Source organism: Lepidothrix coronata, unplaced genomic scaffold, assembly GCF_001604755.1.
Source record: "Lepidothrix coronata isolate B3197 unplaced genomic scaffold, Lepidothrix_coronata-1.0 Scaffold336, whole genome shotgun sequence".
NCBI classification, from domain to species: Eukaryota; Metazoa; Chordata; class Aves; order Passeriformes; family Pipridae; genus Lepidothrix; species Lepidothrix coronata.
In genome coordinates, this window is record NW_016690516.1 from 141,777 (window position 1) to 161,157 (window position 19,381).

At 51.4% G+C, this 19,381-nt stretch overlaps 1 protein-coding gene across 1 annotated transcript in view; it reads right to left on the reverse strand.

The window, feature by feature from the left end:
• The window catches only part of LOC108509118 (mucin-16-like), a 51,511-nt gene extending 38,685 nt beyond the window's left edge, over positions 1-12,826 (reverse strand). The window contains exon 1 of the mRNA XM_017838381.1: positions 12,715-12,826. Coding sequence (XP_017693870.1) covers positions 12,715-12,826 — 112 coding nt within the window. The remainder of the gene's footprint in view (positions 1-12,714) is intronic.
• Positions 12,827-19,381: the final 6,555 nt, after the last annotated feature.

Sequence of the window (19,381 nt, forward strand, 5' to 3'; positions counted from 1 at the left end):
AAACACCTCCAGGGATGGTGAATCCACCCCCTCCCTGGGCAGCCCATTCCAATGGCTGATCAGCCTCTTTGTAAAGAATTTCTTCCTAATATCCAACCTAAACCTCCCCTGGCACAGCTGAAGACCCAGCCCTCTTGTCCTACTGCTGGTTCCTGGGAGCAGAGCCCGACCCCCCCCTGGCTCCTCCCTCCTGTCAGGGAGTTGCAGAGAGTGAGGAGGTCTCCCCTGAGCCTCCTCTTCTCCAGGCTGAACAGCCCCAGCTCCCTCAGCCTCTCCTCACAGCATTTGTGCTCCAGTCCCTTCTCCAGCCTCGTTGCTCTTCTCTGGACCTGCTCCAGGACCTCAATGTCCTTCCTGAGCTGAGGGCCCAGAACTGGACACAGCACTCCAGGGGTGGCCCCACCAGCGCTGAGTCCAGGGGTAGAATCAGTGCCCTGGTCCTGCTGCCACACTCTTCCTCAGCCAGGCCAGCATCCATTGGCCCTCTTGGCCACCTGGGCACACTCTGGCTCCTGTTCAGCTCCCTGTCCATCCCCACTCCCAGCTCCCTTCCTGTCTGGCTGCTCTCCAGCTACTCTGTCCCCAGCCTGGGGGGCTGCTGGGGGTTGTTGTGGCCAAAGTGCAGGACCTGGCACTTGGCCTGGTTGAACCCCATCCCCTTGGAATCAGCCCATGGATCCAGCCTGTCCAGGTCCCTCTGCAGAGCCCTCCTGCCTTCCAGCACATCAACACACCCCCAGCTTGGTGTCATCTGCAAATGTGCTGACGGGACGCTCCATCCCCTCATCCAGATCATCAATAAAGATATTAAACATGACTGGGCCCAGCACTGATCCCTGGGGGACACCACTGGTGACCCTGCAGGGAGAAGGGAAGTCTGCCACCCCTTTTGCTCCCATTGGCAGAAACAGCTCCGGATTCCACAGATCTTCTCCAAGAAGCAGGGAGGGAGCAGCGTGAATGTCACTGTAGCAGTGGCACTGCCCTCATGGGTTATGGGCTGTGCAGTTTATGGCCTGGTTTTCAGCCCCTGCATGTCCCTGCAGACATCCCTGGAGCAGTCTGACCTCTGCATGTGCTCCTGCCCACTTCTCTCTCTCTCTCTCCCCAGCCCTGAAATTCCTGCTGGAATGATGCTGCATTGATGTGATGGTAACATAAAATTGTCTTCAACCCAAATCCCCTTCAAAGTTAAGCAGGAAAGAGAAGGCCAACCTTGTGAGGAGTGGCAGACACAGCAGAAATCATTGGAGGACTAACACCAGGGATCACCAGCTCTGAGTCATGAGGGACACTGTGGGTACCTCCTGGTGTGCTTTGGGGAACAAGATCATTGTTAGTGATCCAAAGTTTCATAACAGTCATTTTTTCTAAAATCTCTTTGCCAACTTACAGGAATTAATCACCACAAAGGCCTGGGAAAGTTAAGTTTATATTTTGCCAAATGCAGAGGACTGGAAAGGGTGTCCCACACTTGGAAGGGTTCAAGGCCAGGTTGGACGGGGCTTGGAGCAGTGTGGGATAGTGGAAGGTGTCCCTTCCCATGGCAGGGGGTGGAATGAGATGAGATTTAAGATCCCTTCCCACCCAAACTGTTCTGTGATTCTATAAAGGAAAAAAGACCTTTTTTCCGGGTTAGGCATGGCAGGAGGACACTTGTGGCAGGAATGTCTTTGGCATCTCCAGCTTCACTCAGCATCTGCTGTCTCCTTCTTACTTGCCTGTCTGAACAGATCAGGTGAGTTGATTACCTTCCTCCTCAGTAAACTTGTCACCAGGGCCACACCTTTCTTAGAATCCTACAATACCTTCAGCTGGAAGGGACCCACAAGGATCATCGGGTCCAACTCCTGGCCCTGCCCAGGATACCCCAACAATGCCACCCTCCCCACCCTCATAGGGCAGGATTTCTTCTTTCCATCTAAACTAAACCTACTCTCTGTCAGTGGGAAGCCATTGTCCCTTGTTCTGGCACTCCATACCCTTGTAAATAGTCTCTCTCCAGCTTTCTTGTAGTAACTTGAGGTACTGGAAGGTCACCCTGAAGCTTCTCTTCTCCAGGCTGAACAATCCCAGTTCTCTCAGCCTTTCCTCCCAGCAGAGCTGCTCCAGCCCTCTGACCATCTCGGTGCCTCCTCTGGTCTTGCTACCAAAGGTCCCTGTCCCTCCTGGGGACATGGGGTTGCTGCTGGGGACCCCAGAGCTGGAGGCAGAACTGCAGGTGGGGTCTCACCATCATCCAGCCCAACCCCTGGCCCTGCACAGACACCCCAACAATCCCATCCTGTCCCTCAGAGCGTTGTCCAAACGCTCCTGGAGCTCTGGCAGCCTTGGGGCCGTGCCCACTGCCCTGGGGAGCCTGGGCAGTGCCCCAGCACCCTGTGGGGGAAGAACCTTTCCCTGAGATCCATCCCAACCCTCCAGCACAGCTCCAGCCCTTCCCCGGGTCCTGTCCCTGGTCACTAAGAGCTCTTCCATGTGCAGCTCTTTCCCCTGCCAGGAGCTGCCCACAGCAGAGCCGCGGTCCCGCTCCTGGCCCTGATGTTTCAGTGCTGGGAGACCTCACCAGGGAGAGCCCTTCAAGAACTGAGCTGAAAACATCGCTAGTTCAGGATCCTCTCAGGCTGCACATCTGTGTTCCACCTGTTCCATCAGGACAGCAGGGGTTGCTGCTCTTACAAGGAGAGCTGTGACTACAACGAGCTTGAAAAAACTTTGTCACACCTGAGTTGCCTGAATAAAACAGCAAGAATTGGAAGTGGAAATGTATAATATTAAAGTGGTCTTTTTAGGTTTTCTTCCATCGGGGATCCATCCAGGTGCAAGCAGCCCTGATGTGAGCAGATTAAATCCTCCACCCCCTCCCCAGGGCACCTCAGATTATCCAGTGGAGCCCAAGAGATGTTTCGTTCCCCAGGCCCATTCAGCTCAGAGCTGCTCGGAGGTGCTCAGACCTTGGGACCTTCTGTGGTGATTGCTAAATGTCCAACACCAAATATATGTACGATCTGAGGTGAACATTCCCTCCCTGACTCCAAGGAGGGTTTATACCCCTTTTATGAGGTGACAGCAAAGATAAGACAAAGGATTGCAGGAGTCTCCAAGTGGGATGAGGCCAGGAATGAGTCAGCACCAAGTCCTGCTGTAGCTGGGCATCATTTTCACACAATTTCCTCTGAAAAAAAAATGATGCTTTTTGGAAATCCAAGCTTGCAGCACAATTGTGTTGGTTCCTGCCTGTTATATTCCAAATGAGAAGTCAAACATGCAAATAAGGCTGAAATGTTCCATTTCCAAATGACAGGAGCTTCACATTTCCATTTCTGCTTTCAAAATAATTTTTACTGTGCAAATTATTACCTGATGTAATAAATGACAATAAGAATCTCAGAGAGGCCTGTCAAAATGACAACAGGGTGTTTCAACTAACTTTTAAAAACTTCTTAAACATCTCATTTTTGTGCTGAATTTCTAAATATGACATTTCACTCCACACTGGAGTGAAAATTGAGTTGGAAGTTACAGAATTTCCAAGGAAAGAGACATTTCAATTTCCACGTGGGTGTTTTCTTAGCGCACTAAACATTTCAAACCACAGCTTTGTTGGGTGGCACCAAGTGCTCAAAAACAACTTCTGAAAGCTTTAAAAAGTCACAGAGAAAGTATCAGATAGGTAGAATTTACCAGCATTGCTTTGAAAACTTTGAAAACCTGATGCATTAAAAGAGAGATAATTTGGTGGCACAAGTGTCCTCAGCAGGAGTTCCCAGCAAGGTCCTCATCTGAGATTGGTGGCTCCCCTTCCCTGGTTTGAAACTCAGTTTCACTGAGTGAACTTTTGGTTTTCTAAGCTCAGATAATATTTAAGTTCTAATATTTAGATAACCTTTAATACTCTGATAATAATTCAATTCATGATTTCATCTGTTAAAGGTGCCAGAACACAGCCACACACTCTGGGACAAGGCAAAGGGAGTGGCTCCTGTGCCAGGCTGGTTTCCCATAACACCCAGATGGAAATGTTTAATGGGCATTCTTCTGCTTCATGATAATTTCTCTTCATGTTAACAACAGAAAATGGTTCTTCCCTGCATGTGTGAAAATGTTGAAATACATGGAAACTGTGGCAACTTCAAACATTGCAGCATAAAATGGCTGTGAATGTTGCCCAGTTTGTTTTATCGGCTCCGGGAACAGTTTGTTGGGAACTCAAAGCTGGGAGAGCCGGGGGTGCTCACCTGGAGGAGAGAAGGCTCCAGGGAGACCTGAGAGCCCTTCCAGGGCCTAAAGGGGCTCCAGGAGAGCTGGAGAAGGACTGGGGACAAGGGATGGAGGGACAGGACAAGGGGGAATGGCTTCAAACTGGAAAAGTGGAGATTTCGATGGGACATTGGGAAGGAATTCCTGGCTGTGAGGGTGGGGAGGCCCTGGCACAGGTTTCCCAGAGAAGCTGTGGCTGCCCCTGGATCTCTGAAAGTGTCCAAGGCCAGGCTGGAGGGGGCTTGGAGCAATCTGGGCTAGTGGAAGGTGTCCCTGCCCATGGCAGGGGTGGGATGAAATGATCTTTGAGGTCCCTTCCAACCCAAACCATTCCTTGATTCTATAAAAGCTGGATGACACACTAAGTTTCTTCTCCACAGCCACACTGCAGATGAAGCTCCTGCAGGGCCTTAGGACGTCCCCTGGTGAGTTTTTCCAAGATGATCTTCCTTGCTTTCAGCAGAAATACTGAAATTGCACTGTTGAGGGGGGTTTTCAGTGCCTTGGCAATGAGTGTGTGTCCTGCAAAACAAAAAACCCCCGAACAAATCAAAACAACAACAACAAAACCAAACCCAAATGCAAAATCCCCTCACCAGAAGGGCTTGGGAATTCCTTCTGGGAAGGAGAGTGGCTTTTGCAGCCAGTAGATTGGCAGGGAGGAAAATTGAGTTTGAAATGTGTTGTCAGGGTAGCTCTGTGATCCTGGGAGTGGTGGATTTCTCCGTGAGAATTAAAATCTCCGGTACAAATTCCTGAGGGTTGTGTAGGAACAACATGGGAAAATCTGCAAAACAGAAGATTCTTTTAGGGGTTGATGAGTTTTGGTGCAAATTGTAGCAGTTGAGACTTTCCTGTGTAACCCTCCAGTCCCCATCACAGCCTTTACCCATCCCCTTGGAGCTCTGGAGCAATCCCAGCACAAGGAATTCTCATTGCTGTGTATGCTCTTCCTCAGCTGGTTGCTTTTGGGAACACCTGAGTTTCAGAGCTTTTCTGGGATTCACGTGGCTCTGGAAGAGAAGCTGAACTTTGACCACCTTAAAATGGAAATTCTGAGGATTTCCGGGCAGCATTTGGGGCCCTCTGACATTGCTGATGTCCCTGGGAGTGTCCACACCTTCCCCATGGTCACCCCAGCTGAGCTGGCTCCTTGTGCCACAGGTATTTGCTGGAACACCCTTTAAATGCAGGGGATATTTGGGGTAGATCTCAAATGTACTAATTTGCCCTAAATCTGGCCTTAAGCTCACTCCTAAGACCCAGCATTTAGACTTGAGACTATCTGCAGTGTAACAGAGGTGTCCCTGCAGAACCTGCAGTGACCACTGGGCTTCCCTCGAGGGGTTTTAAGGGGTTGTTTGGCTCTGCCCTCAGGCACAGGGTTGTATCTGGAGTTGGAATGCCATGGGATTTTACTTTAGGTTTTTAAAGGAGCAGTTGGAGGCGAGGGAATGACCTGGAGCTGCTGGAAATAAAGACGTGCATGTGAACTGAATTTTACAGGCTTTAACTGTTCCATCAGGGCCTAAACTGACAGGTGGGGAAGAGCAACCCAGGCTTACTAGAGGTGATATTACAGAGCTTTTCTGCATGTTTCCTGAAGGAAATGGGCTATCTAAAACCCCAGTTTCACTGGTACATTACAAGGGTGAGCTCTGGCTCAAAAAGTAACCTTGGACTCTCCCAGAGGACTGAGAATTCAACCAGAACTTGGGAAAACTGGCATTATCTTTGTGCCAAGTGTCCAGGGGAGGAGGAGGAAACTCTTCCTGGAAGCTCAGTGAGTTCTTGGGCACAAATTACTGCACTAATGAGTTTCCAGATCAAAAGTGCTTCATCTGAGTTCTGATGGTACTCGACATAAAAGGGTTATTTGAATTTATCTCCGTGTCTCCTTCTTATTCTTGTAGGAGAGTATTTTGGAAGATCATTTTTGAAATATCCCATCCCATTCATTAGTGAATGAAATTCAGCTTTTGCCATTAGAAAAGTCTTGTCTAAAGCTGGAACAGTCCAAGCAGGCTCTTTTCATATGGAAATCTTCCAAGTCTTTAGCATTTCTTCTTGCACTCTTTGAACTTGATTTACATTTTCCAAATGAGGGGAACAGAGCTGATTGAACCCACTGGTTAAGATGAGGAGGTGTCCTCACTACTGTAAGATATGGCTTTATAATATTTTCATCATTACATAAACCCTATATTTAAATATCTTGCTTTTATGGTCAGAGCACTTTGCTGAGCAGATGCTTCTTAATGAGCTCTTTGCAGTGACACCAAGGCCTTTAAGTTGATTTCCAATGCATGAAGACCAGGAATACTTCAAACTCTTCCTTCCCATATGGATCACATTGCACTGACTTTAATCTGCCATCCTATTGCCCAGCCGATATTTTTTTTCCTGTCCTTTCAAAGTTCCTCAAAATCCTCTCCTATCTGGGACCATTCAAAATTCTCTCACATCTAAATAATTTTCTGTAAGCCTTAATTTTCTGGTATTTTCACTGTCTTTTATAGATCCTCACTAAATACATTCAGTAATTCTCTCTCTTGCCTGAATCATTGGCTATAGAGCTGTTAATCTCTTTCCATGCTGAAAGTTTGCCTCCTATTTCTGTATTTCAGGGTTTTATCTCTTGATTATCTCTTGAAAACAGGCTAGGAGAGTTCAGGCTGTTCAGCCTGGAGGAGAGAAGGCTCCAGGGAGACCTGAGAGCCCTTCCAGGGCCTAAAGAGGCTCCAGGAGAGCTGGAGAGGGACTGGGGACAAGGGATGGAGGGACAGGACAAGGGGGAATGGCTTCAAACTGGAAAAGTGGAGATTTCAATGGGATATTGAGAAGGAATTCCTGGCTGTGAGGGTGGTGAGGCACTGGCACAGGTTTCCCAGAGAAGCTGTGGCTGCCCCATCCCTGGGAGTGTCCAAGGCCAGGTTGGAGGGCGCTTGGAGCAACCTGGGCTAGTGGAAGGTGACCCTGTCCAGGGGGTTGGACTGAGGTGATCCTTCAGGACCCTTCCAAGCCAAACCATTCTGTGACCCCACAATGATTCTGTGGCTGATTTCTAACCCCTGAGAGGATTTTTCACCGTGAAGCTCTTTAACCACACAGCTTTAACCATCACAGCACCCTTATGTGAGCAACTTTGAGCCTCCATCTCCTCCTCAGTGGTCCCTGCAATGAAGCAGGGGCAGCAAAGATGCCCATGTGGTGTCGTGGATCCACAGATTGAGTGGATTTACATCCTGTGGGGAGGACCCAGCCAGTGGTTGCCATGTTCTGTGTTCTTCAGGATTCCTTCAGTGTCATTTATTTGTTTTGCTGGAGTGAGAGGCTTTGGGAACTCTCAGATACTACGTGAGCAAAGAGGAGGATAAGCAGAGCCTCCTCCAGCTGGCTCTGGGATGTCCCTCCTCCTTGGGTCCTGTCACTGGGACCTGCCCAAGAACAACGGCCAAGAGCAGGGCAAGGAGTGTGCCCAGAGCTCTGTTTGGTCAGGGCTGAACTCTCTGTGTCTCTGGGGTGGCTTCAGGGTGAGGTTTCAGGTTGAAAGGCTCTTCACCCACTGGTGGCACTGGTTTTGTTTTCAGACTGTATTTACTGACTGCAGGGCAGTTCCAAGGGAAGAGCAGTGACACCTTGCTCTGGGTGAGAGCTTTGGGAAGAACCCAAGCCCCTGAGGAGAGCTGGGTGTTAATTCACCACAAAGTGTGGGATTGATGGGAGACCAGGGTGAAGGTGAGAGTGAGGAGTGGGACAGCAGGGCTGGGGAAAAGGATTTGCTAAAAGCCAGATCTCAGGTCCTCCCACAGAACAGGGGAAGGGTTACAAGAGGATCTGCACATCCTGGTCTCCCAGTGACTCCACTGACCCCATTGCCACTGAGTCAGGGGAGGTTTGGGATGGATCTCAGGGAAAGGTTCTTCCCCCACAGGGTGCTGGGGCACTGCCCAGGCTCCCCAGGGCAGTGGGCACGGCCCCAAGGCTGCCAGAGCTCCAGGAGCGTTTGGACAACGCTCTGAGGGACAGGGTGGGATTGTTGGGGTGTCTGTGCAGGGCAGGGGTTGGACTGGATGATCCTTGTGGATCCCTTCCAGCTCAGGATATTCCATGATTCTGTGATTGTCACAGATCATTTCCATCACCCACCACGTTCATCTGTTGCCTTTCCTTCTGCAGAGCTGGAATCAGGATTTTGGCCCAGATGTTGCTGCCAGTTGAAGGTCATCAGGACACCTGATATTTCAGTGTCTTCTTGGCTCTTTTCTTTCCCTTTATTCTGCCCAAATAATCATCCTGGAACAAGAACAACAAAACAATTCTTCAAAACATGGATGGTTTCAGCAGCATGTTCTGGCCAGGAGATGCTATAAAACTACATCAGGTTTTCTTTTCCTCGTGAAGAAATGAGCAAAATCACTTCATTCTGTGTCCATCACCAAGCTGAGGGTCTTCCACCATAATTTTAACTTCCTAACTGGCCTTACAGCCAAAATCTCAACACCTTCTATGTCCAGGATGACTCACACCACTGTTTTATTTATGATCAAAGGCTGTAGGAGAGTGAGCAGAAACAGCTTTACCGGTGCAGAAAATACCCCTCTTTTTTTAGCCCTGTGTTATAAACATTTGAATTGCCAGACAAGCAAATGAAAACCCTGGGAAAAAGGATAATTCTGTCTTGCATTTGGGTTTTTTGGGTTGTGTGGAAGGACAGTAGAATGCCATGAGGATGGAGAAGCTAAAAATGAGCAGGAACAGCAGTAAAAGGGAGCACAGAGGCATCACCACTAGGAAATCTCACAATGCCAAGAAGAAGTGGACAAAGGGGCCTCTGCCAAGAGGCAGCTCCATGGATTCTGTGCCCAGGTCTGATGTTAAACACTGTTGTGTGAATCCCCCCCTGCAGGAACTCCAGCCCACACCACATCTGCTCCTACCCTGTGGTGTCCAGGACACCTTTGTACCTTCTGATTAATATTCTTCAATATTCTAAAAATTTCCTCGCTGAAAGAGTGGCCAGGCATTGGCACAGGCTGCCCAGGGCAGTGCTGGAATCACCATCCCTGGAAGTGTTCAAAAAACAAGTGGAAGTGGCCCTTCATGACACGGTTTAGTGGGTTGGTGGTTCAGTCAAAGGACTCGATCTTGGAGGTCCTTTCCAACCTTAGTGAATCTATGACTCTATGAGATCAGACTCAGAGAATTTTCTTATAAAAAAGCCCCACTAATTAAATTGAAAAGCAAGAATTAAGTCTGGCTGAATCTCCTCCTTGGATGAGCAGATTGCTCCTGGAGGTCTGGCACAGTTTAGGTAACATGAAAGATCTCGGCTTGCCCTAGTCTGAATAATTGAACTGACATGATTAGATCATCTTTTTGATGGTCTAATTGAATTATGAGAATTTCTAAAAGCTTTTCTCAGTCAAGCTGATGAATGTTCTGTTGTACTGAGCCAGGCAGATGGGGGTGCAGATACAGTGTCACACCCTGTGGGTAATGAATCGAATCAGAACAAGGGGTCAGCAAGGCACTTTTACACCAATTATCACAGGTTCATCTCACCTTCTCCCTGCTTGTAACCTGCTCAGAGCCTTGTCTCAGCAGGTTTCTGTGGAACTTCGCTGGGATATGGGATATTATTCATCAGGTTGTTTCCTGGGCAGGCAAAGAGGGAAGATGCCTTTGCCTTTATGGGATCCAAACTGGTTTCCATTGTCCCAAGGGATGAGTTCCTAAGCTCATGTAACTAAAAGAAGGCTGACTGAATATAAGGAAGTTTTTTTACAAGGAGGGTGGGGAGGCCTTGGCACAGGTTGCCCAGAGAAGCTGTGGCTGCCCCATCCCTGGAAGTGTCCAAGGCCAGGTTGGACGGGGCTTGGAGCAACCTGGGCTAGTGGGAGGTGTCCCTGCCCATGGCACGGGGTGGGACTGGATGGGCTTTAAGGTCCTTCCCAACCCAAACCAGTCTGGGATTCCATGTACACTGTGAGCTGAACATGAGCCCTTCAAGGACAGATTCCTTCCACTCACTTCCCTGATCCTGAGCCCAGGGTGGAGCAGAGGCCAAAGCCAGCCCAGGTGTAAAGAATGAGTTTATTCCATCAGCAGAAGTGTCTCGTTCTGCAGGAAGGGCAAAGGGCCAGTTTCAGCACCTCCACCTCGACTTCACCCCCAGGAGGAACTGGAAGTGTTGAAATGGTTGTGGTGGACAGAAGTTTGCGCAGTCTGGAGTGTCAGCACGGAGAGAAAAGCTCAGGAAATCCTGCAGCAACCTGTGTTTGCCTTTGGATGGGCTTTGTGTCATCAGCTGCTTCTGAAAGCAGATTTATAGTGACAGGAACCTCATGAATGTGAGAGGAGGCTCAAAGCTTTCTCCCCTACCTCATACACCTTCCATCCTGACAGACATCATCCCTCCAGGCCCCCCAGATCTCTGCTGGGAGGTTCTGCAGGAAAAATGTACCTCCAGTGGTGGGGCTGGAGCAGCTGCTGGTTCCTCTGTTGTTCCATGGATTGGTGCCCAACACAACCCTGCTCTCATTGTCACTGCACATTTGTCTGCTGCAAGCTGAGCCAAGATGCAGCCTGGCCAGGATGGAAATGCTGCTGGAATCACAGCCAGTGGTCAGGGAATTTCATCAGAGCATGGAATGGTTTGGGTTGGAAGGGAACTTAAAGCACATTTCCATTCCAGCCCACCTTCCACTAGCCCAGGTTGCTCCAAACCCCATCCAACCTGGCCTTGGACACTTCCAGGGATGGGGCAGCCACAGCTTCTCTGGGAAGTCAATCCCAGTCCTTCCCCACCCTCGCAGGGAAGAATTCCATCCCAATATCATATCTAAATCTCTCCTCTTTTGTTTAAAACTGTTCCCCCTTGTCCTGTCCCTCCATCCCTTGTCCCCAGTCCCTCTCCAGCTCTCCTGGAGCCCCTTTAGGCCCTGCAAGGGGCTCTCAGGTCTCCTCAGAGCCTTCTCTTCTCCAGGTGAACCCCCCCAGCTCTCCCAGCCTGGCTCCAGAGCAGAGGGGCTCCACCCCTGGAGCAGCTCTGTGGCCTCTCTGGACTCTCTCCAGCAGCTCCACGTCCTTGTGCTGTTGTTCCCCAGGGCTGGAGGCAGCTCTGCAGGGGGGTCTCATGAGGGCAGAGCAGAGGGGCAGAATCCCCTCCTTGACCTGCTGATGACAATTCAGCCCCGGCCATGGTTGGTTTCTGGGCTGTCAACACACGTGGGCAAGTCCACCAACACCCCCAAGTCCTTCTCCCCAGAGATGCAATTCCACTGCCAGTCCTTTGCTCTTGAGGTTGTGTCATCCCACAGCCATCTGGAACCAGCACAAGGATCAGGCCTGCACAGTTCATGAAAATATCTGACACATCCCTTGAAAATAAGGTGGTGAGTGGTGTATAACCCCCTCCTGCACCTCCAGAGACCCAGGCTGCCTTCGGAGCCCGAGATTCAGCTGGAATATTTAAAACCTCTCATTCATAGTATCTGTAATCAAGGCAGTCTCCATTTCCTGATATGTTCCTTCAATGTAGAACGAAGAAGTTTGTTCTTCCTTTCTTTCTTTTTTTCTTTCTTTTTCTCTTTCTAGGAACAAAGTCAGTATTTGGAACACTCAGTTTAAGCACAAAAAGTCCAGACGGATTTTGACAAGAGCCTTGAGAGCTGTGTCAAGTTTGCCATGGTTGTGATCTCAAGAGAGACAAGAATTTGACACCAGATCAGTGTGGAGTTTAACAGCATAACAAACGACAAAACCCATCTCCAGAAAATGACACCCTGAGGTAAATGCAGTCTTTTCTTGCAGAAAGAAAAAAAAAAAAGCCTGGACAGGGAAGGTGAACCTTATCAGAAGAAATCCCAGCATTTGCATTAAGTTGCTGTTACAATGATCCTGTGGTATCACACTTGTACAGACAGGTAATTCCCAGGCACTCCGTAAGGATTAGCAGCTTCGTGGTAAGGAACCAGTGTGATTCTTGAGGTTTGAAGATCAACACCCTGGATAAATAAGAGCAGACAAATTTATGTTCTCTGAAAACAGTGTGTTCCTGGTTTTCCAGCCACTTGCTTTCGTGTGGGCAGAGGCCACTGGATCCTCACGAACCAAGGCAGGTTTTTCAGACTGGCTGGGCCAGGGGCTCAGGGACTGAAAGGTCACCTCTGTGTACTCAAAGGGATGGTCCTGGTGAGACCTCCCAGCCAGGGAAACACGCCACACCTCTGTTCCCCTCTCCAGCAGGGCCTGGTTGTACCTGCAGCAGCTTTAGTCTTTTGGTTTTACCTTCTGGCAGTCCTTGGGCAGGACTGGAGTGGCAGCATGGCAGCTGGTCCCAGGCCACTCAGGAGAAACACTCTCCTGCCTCCTTTTACCTAAAAATCATCAGTCACTGCCTGCATTCCCATCCTTTCTGATCCTTCAGGATCCCTCCAGACTGGCTTTTACCCTTTGTTTCAGACACTGAACTTCCCAAAGCCTCTTCCATGTCCACCCTGAACACCCCACTGCTCCTGACGCCACAGTCCAGGCTCTCTGGAACATCCAGCTCTCCCTCCATGGCTCCCTCCTCTCATTCCTTTCAGCTCCTCTGCTTCCCCAGGGACTCTGCAGCTCTTTCCTGCTCCCCAGCACTGCCTTTCATTTCATCTCCTTCTCCCTCTGGACCCCCTTTCCAGCCCACGTCAGCGGGAACATTGCAGCAAACAGCCAGTCCCCTCCAGGCCTCATGGATGATTGGGAAGTCTCCACTTTCATCTCTCAGAAACTTGTGTCCTTGGAAAAAAACAGCAGAGTGGAGAATGCTGGCACAAAGGGAACAGAGCAGCCCCTTTCATCTGCTGACTCGAGTCCTGCCTGGCCTTCCCCTGGAGCTCTGGGGTGGGGATGCAGAATGACAAAGGTGACAATGCAGCCACGCTGCTGCCTCAGTCAGCACTTTTGTCACAGGAGGTCACCTCTGCTCCGGGCTCTTGGAGTCACATGTTGTTGTTTCCACGTCCTTGGAAAGACCTGCAACAAGCCTCATGGCCTTGGACACTTGAATTTGGGGAGACAGGAGAAGGGGCTGTGGTGACAGGACACCGAGCCCTGTGTGCCAGGACACGAGCATGGACCTGGATGGGCTGGAGCAGTTGCTCCCATTGTTCCCAAGCCAGGTTCCACAGTTTTGGACACCTGAACATGTGGGGCAACCTCATTTCACCTTTCCGTGACTTCACAGCTGTTGTGGGGAGGACCCAGATGTGTGTTGTGACATATGTAGGTGACTCTTGTGTCCCTTCACTTTTTGGTGATCCCTTGACTGCACAGCTGGTGTGGGGCTGCCTGTCCAGCTGAGACACCTCAGGGGAACAGCCCTGCCCTCAGGAGAGCAGCCTTACACGGGATATTGGGAAGAAATTCTTCCCTGTGAGGGTGGGGAGGGACCGGGATGGACTTCCCAGAGAAGCTGTGGCTGCCCCATCTCTGGAAGTGTCCAAGGCCAGGTTGGACGGGGCTTGGAGCCACCTGGGCTAGTGGAAGGTGTCCCTGCCCTGACTGGGATGAGATGGGCTTTAAAGATCCCTTCCAACCCCTGCCATCCCATGATTCCCACAGTCCCACTGTGCAGGAGGCAGCCCCATGTCCTCACAGAGCCCTGCTCTCCCCTCAAATATTAATGGTGATGTTCAGCTGAGCTGCCTCACTTCTGAGATCACATCCAGGGCAACAGTCAGGCTTTTTTTATCTTCATGTGCCATCTGCTCTTTCATCACAGAATTTGGAAAGGAGAGGCCGTTACATGGAGGAAATCATTTGATAAATAAACACACTGTTTCACAGTGATACCTTTTATTGGGCTGTTAACTGCTCTAGCTGTGAAAGATAAATAGGTTTAATTAGTGGTAAGACATCCCTTTTTTAACATTTACAAGTCTCATCATTATTCCCCTTGCATAGGCAGAGTCAGAAGGTAGAGCAGAGTGTGGCCTGATCTCCTGCGTGGTGTGCACTGCCAGGAGGATCCAATGAATAATGTAAGACCACGTTGGCTTATTGCACTCAAAGAAAATACCAAAATTTTGCTCTCCCTTTCTGAACTCCTGCTCAAGAAGGATTGATTGTATTCCCACGGGAGCTGACTCTGCTGGGAGCTGCACAGCTGAGAGAGGAGCTGTCCTTTTTCCATTGCTGTGGAAAGATTTTACACGTCCCAGAAGAGCAGGTTCAGCACCTTGTCATGCAGGGTCTGCACCTCCAACAGCCCCAAAGCAGCTCCTGCTCAGACCTAAAAACTCGGCCCTGTTCCCTTGAGGCAGCGACTGAACATTTATTTACAAAGTACCAAGGACCAGCAAGGTCCCTCCAGGTCATTCAGCTGGTTCAGGGCTTGTTTCTGCCCTCACTGGGGGAACATGAATTGTTCCTCAGATTCCTCCCTGCCCTGGGACCAGGGACAGGACCCAGGGAAGGGCTGGAGCTGTGCCAGGGGGTTGGGATGGATCTCAGGGAAAGGTTCTTCCCCCACAGGGTGCTGGGGCACTGCCCAGGCTCCCCAGGGCAGTGGGCACGGCCCCAAGGCTGCCAGAGCTCCAGGAGCGTTTGGACAACGCTCTGAGGGACAGGGTGGGATGGTTGGGGTGTCTGGGCAGGGCCAGGGGTTGGGCTGGATGATCCCTGTGAGTCCCTTCCAGCTCAGGATATTCCGGGATCCTATGTATATGAAAAGGACTGTCTGTTCTGACTCCTGCTTTCCCACAGGGAACCAACCAAAAAGGGTTGAAAACTACAAATTGAGAGACATTTTAGTTAAAAAACTTGCAAACTGTCAGTGTCCCCTTAAAAGCCAGTGTCCTGCCTCCTGTCCACCTCCAAATGGCTACAGGAGATGGAACAGAAGAGCCATCACGAGTGACCACAGGAAATCCTCCTCTTTGGGAAGTTTTTCTCAACCATATCAGTTAGAAATCAATCCTGTTCAGAAGATGGAATGTCCCACCCCAGAGAAGTTTCTCCTGATTGTCTCCCTGGCACAGAAGTGCTGATGGAGCTGAATTCAAACTTGTTCTGGAGGCACTGATGGATCTGAGAACAGCTCCAGGGCCAGGAGCAAGGGGCAGGATGGATCCCTTCCCTCAGGAATAGCTCTGTGTGCCCTACAACGTAATCATGTCTGGTAGGGAGTGTCTGACAGGGAGATTGGGGCCTCTCTGCTGCTCCAGGCAGCACCCGTGGGAGGGGTGTCAGGAGGCTGTTTCCTAAAAAAACCCGGATCTTCGCCTCAGTTAAAAGAGGGTGGGTTTAAACCAAGACATGGAGGTGAAAGAGGTAATGAAATAAAAAAAGTTGGAGGAGAGAAATGTAACGAGGAGTGGGCTCTCAAGGGTCCTGAACTGGTCACAAAGGTGAAAAGCCCGCAGGTACTTCAGTTTCAGGGCAAGGAGCAACTTTCCTCTCTCGGCTCTGCTGGAAAGCCCCGAGCCCGGGGCAGGGGTGGCAGGACAAGGACATCGGGCACGAGCAGTGCGACACGGGGCCAGGGGAGGGCACCAGACGCTGCCAAGTGCTGCCACATCCCGCCAGCCCAGGGGAGCGGGGCGGGGGCGCTCGGGGCACCTGGAGCGGGCACCACCCCTGGCACTGCCCTGGGGGCTCCCTGGATCCGTGTCCTGCTGTCCCGGACAGGGACGAGGGACCCGCCTGGCACAGCTCGGGTGTCTCCTGGGACGGGGGCAACCTGAGCTCGGCTTTGGGCTCAAAGCACAGTTTTTGGAATGCAAACAGGCTCCTGGCCGGGCATGAGGTACCAGGGATGCAAAGCAGGGAGAAAAACAACCACACCCTGGGCTGGATCAACAGAGAGCGGGCGGCAGGTCAAGGGTGGGATTCTGCCCCTCTGCCCTGCTCAGGTGAGACCCCACCTGCAGCTCTGGGGCCCCCAACACAAGCACATGGAGCTGTTGGAGCAGATCCAGAGGAGGCCACGGAGCTGCTCTGAGGGCTGGAGCCCCTCTGCTCTGGAGCCAGGCTGGGAGAGCTGGGGGTGCTCATCTGGAGGAAAGGAGGATCCAGGGAGACCTGAGAGCCCCTTGCAGGGCCTGAGGAAGCTTCAGGAGAGCTGGAGAGGGACTTGGGACAAGCGCCTGGAGGGACAGGACAAGGGGAATGGCTTCCCAGTGCCAGAGGGCAGGGATAGATGGGAGATTGGGAAGGAATCCTTCCCTGTGAGGGTAGGGAGGCCCTGGCACAGGTTTCCCAGAGCAGCTGTGGCTGCCCCATGCCTGGAAGTGTCCAAGGCCAGGTTGGAGGGGGCTTGGAGCAACCTGGGCTTGTGGGAGGTGTCCCTGCCCATGGCAGGGGGTGGGACTGGATGGGCTTTAAGGTCCCTTCCAACCATTCTGTGATCCATGAGGTCACATCTGCACCCCCTGGGAAGGCAGGACCCCGGGGCCAGCACTGCTCCTGCACAAACAGGTTAATGGTCCCTGTCAGCAAACTGATAAGCTGGGTGTGTAAGCAATCGTTATTTCCAGGCCCACCAAGCCAGCCCTGGCTGCTCCTGGCAGCAGATCCAAAGGGCAGCTCAGGAATCAGCAGTTCCACCTGGGTACCCAGAAAACCAAAGCCATCATCTTCCCTGGCCCGGGGCTCATGGGGACCATTACCCCTGGATTTGTTCCCTGAATATTAATCACACTGTTCCCTCTTGGGCACTCTGCCAAAATAATAGCAATAAAACCTCCAACATCATCTCCAGACCAGCAGTACTAAAGGATTCCTGCACTGACTGTATGTAGTTAGTTGTGAGATTTAAGGGCCAGATCCTGCAAGATGCTGCATTGTCTGGATGTGATCCAGTAGATAAATAAGCTGCTGTTTCATCTCCAGCCAGTGACTCTCTCCCATTAAAATCAATAGGACTAATCTCATTAATTGGATAGATATAGTACCCACCTCTGCATGCTCGTCTCTGTCCTTCTGTGATAAAATCTCAATTGAACCACTTTGAAATAATAAATCTACACCAAAAGTGGAAGCAAACTTGGCTAAAGTCATCCTCTGTCTACAAATCCCAGTTATTGGCAGGAGGCTGGAGGCAGCCTGCAATTCCCTCAGAAGAGGAGAGCAGGAGCAGCTCTCCTGCAGAGTGTAATCCTCGAAGAAGATCGGGAGCTGAGTTGCCTCCAGTGGTTTCTCCCCGTGCTGGTAGGTTTGGAGGCTCCACTGGGATTTCAGGAAAGAGCCTGTCTGAAAGGTCACCTGCAGTGCCCCAGAGCTGTGGGGTGACAGCAAAGGAAGGGGAGAAGGGAGGAAGAAAGGGGAGGAGAAGAAAGAGAACTCCCTCCCAGCTCTGTCCTTAAAAGCACTCCCTGCTCCCGTAGGCAGAGACACAAAGCATCCCCTTGTTTCTCCCTCCTTTCTCCCCTCCCCACCTGCAGAGCTGCCTCCACCAACATCAGCAGGACGTGGAGCTGTTGGAGCAGATCCAGAGGAGGCCACGGAGCTGCTCTGAGGGCTGGAGCCCCTCTGCTCTGGAGCCAGGCTGGGAGAGCTGGGGGGGTTCACCTGGAGAAGAGAAGGCTCCAGGGAGACCTGAGAGCCCTTTCCAGGGCCTAAAGGGGCTCCAGGAGAGCTGGAGAGGGACTGGGGACAAGGGATGGAGGGACAGGACAAGGGGAATGGCTTCTCAGTGCCAGAGGGCAGGGATAGATGGGATATTCATGGAGATGCAGAACACTCCTCCTGTTGGGTGGCTTTGGGTAAGCAAGTTAAACCTTCTGTGCCTCAGTTTCCCTGAACTCTTGGATGCCTCTGCAGTGGCATTGAGCCCTCCCTGCCCAGCCCCAGAGCTGGGAATTCCTTCTGGTGCAGAACAAGATCCCCCCTCGTCAGCCCTGTCTGGAGGGCACACCGAGCCCCTCAGCACAAAGGCTGTACCAGCCAGTCCTGTGCCCCTGAGATCCAAAGGATTTCCAGCCTCTGGAGCAATGGGATTTCACTCTGCACTTGCCCTGGGATGCAGAGGAGCTGGGGCAGCAGGGGCAGCAGTCACGCAGGGCGTGTGAGGAGTGTTTTATCCCCCCACGCTCTCCAGAGCTTTCACAAAATATTGTTTCACTCAGGGACAGAACAGCCCTCAACACTGTTTCTGTCTCCTCCTTTACCCCCTGATGAAAACCATCTCCTGCTAAATTAACTTCTCCCTCACAGCACACCCAGCCCTGAGAGCAATTAAAGAAACATAATGAATCTGCTGCCTTTTTTTTTTAAGGCAATTAGCTTGAAGCAAATACAAAGGTGAACCTTGTAGCTTTTAAAAATTACATGACTCATGGCTTTTGATGGGCAGCACAATATTGGTTTATGAGGCTCTTGTAGCACTTTCACATGCAGCTGCCCATGTGAAGAGGGGGATGAAGCACAAGATGAGAAGGTGGCCCCTGGGGGACCATTATTCAGCCGTGGTGATGAAGATGTACAGTTGTCATGTCTGCTGATCATCCCAATTTCCTGCTGGCTGCTGTCTCACCGAGCTGTGCCAAGGGCTCACAGTGCTGGGGAAAGCAGGGGCTGGAGGGCAGAGGTTTGGGACACAGGCCCTGCAGACAGGGAGGGAGTCGCAGCTGTCAGCCAAGGGATGGGGATCCAGGAGCGTTTGGAGATAACTCCCAGAAAGGCCAAAAGATCTGGGGATGGACTGGTGGGCCCAGAAATAACAATCACAGACTCACAGAATATGCTGAGCTGGAAGGGACCCACAAGGATCATCCAGTCCAACCCTCAGCCCTGCACAGGCCCATCCCCAGGAGTCACCCCCTGTGCCCCAGAGGATCAGCCAAACCCTCCTGGAGCTCTGGCAGCCTTGGGGCCGTGCCCACTGCCCTGGGGAGCCTGGGCAGTGCCCAACCAGCCTCTGGGGGAAGAACCTTTCCCTGGGATCCAACCTGACCCTGCCCTGACACAGCTCCAGCCCTTCCCTGGGTGCTGTCCCTGCTCCCCCCAGAGCAGAGCTCAGTCCTGCCCCTCCTCTGCCCCTCCTGAGGGAGCTGGTTCCACACCCAGCCAGCCCACTCTGCTGAGAGGGGTCTGGAATCCCATTTCTCCAGGATCAGTCCCTGAGCTCTGCCCTCCC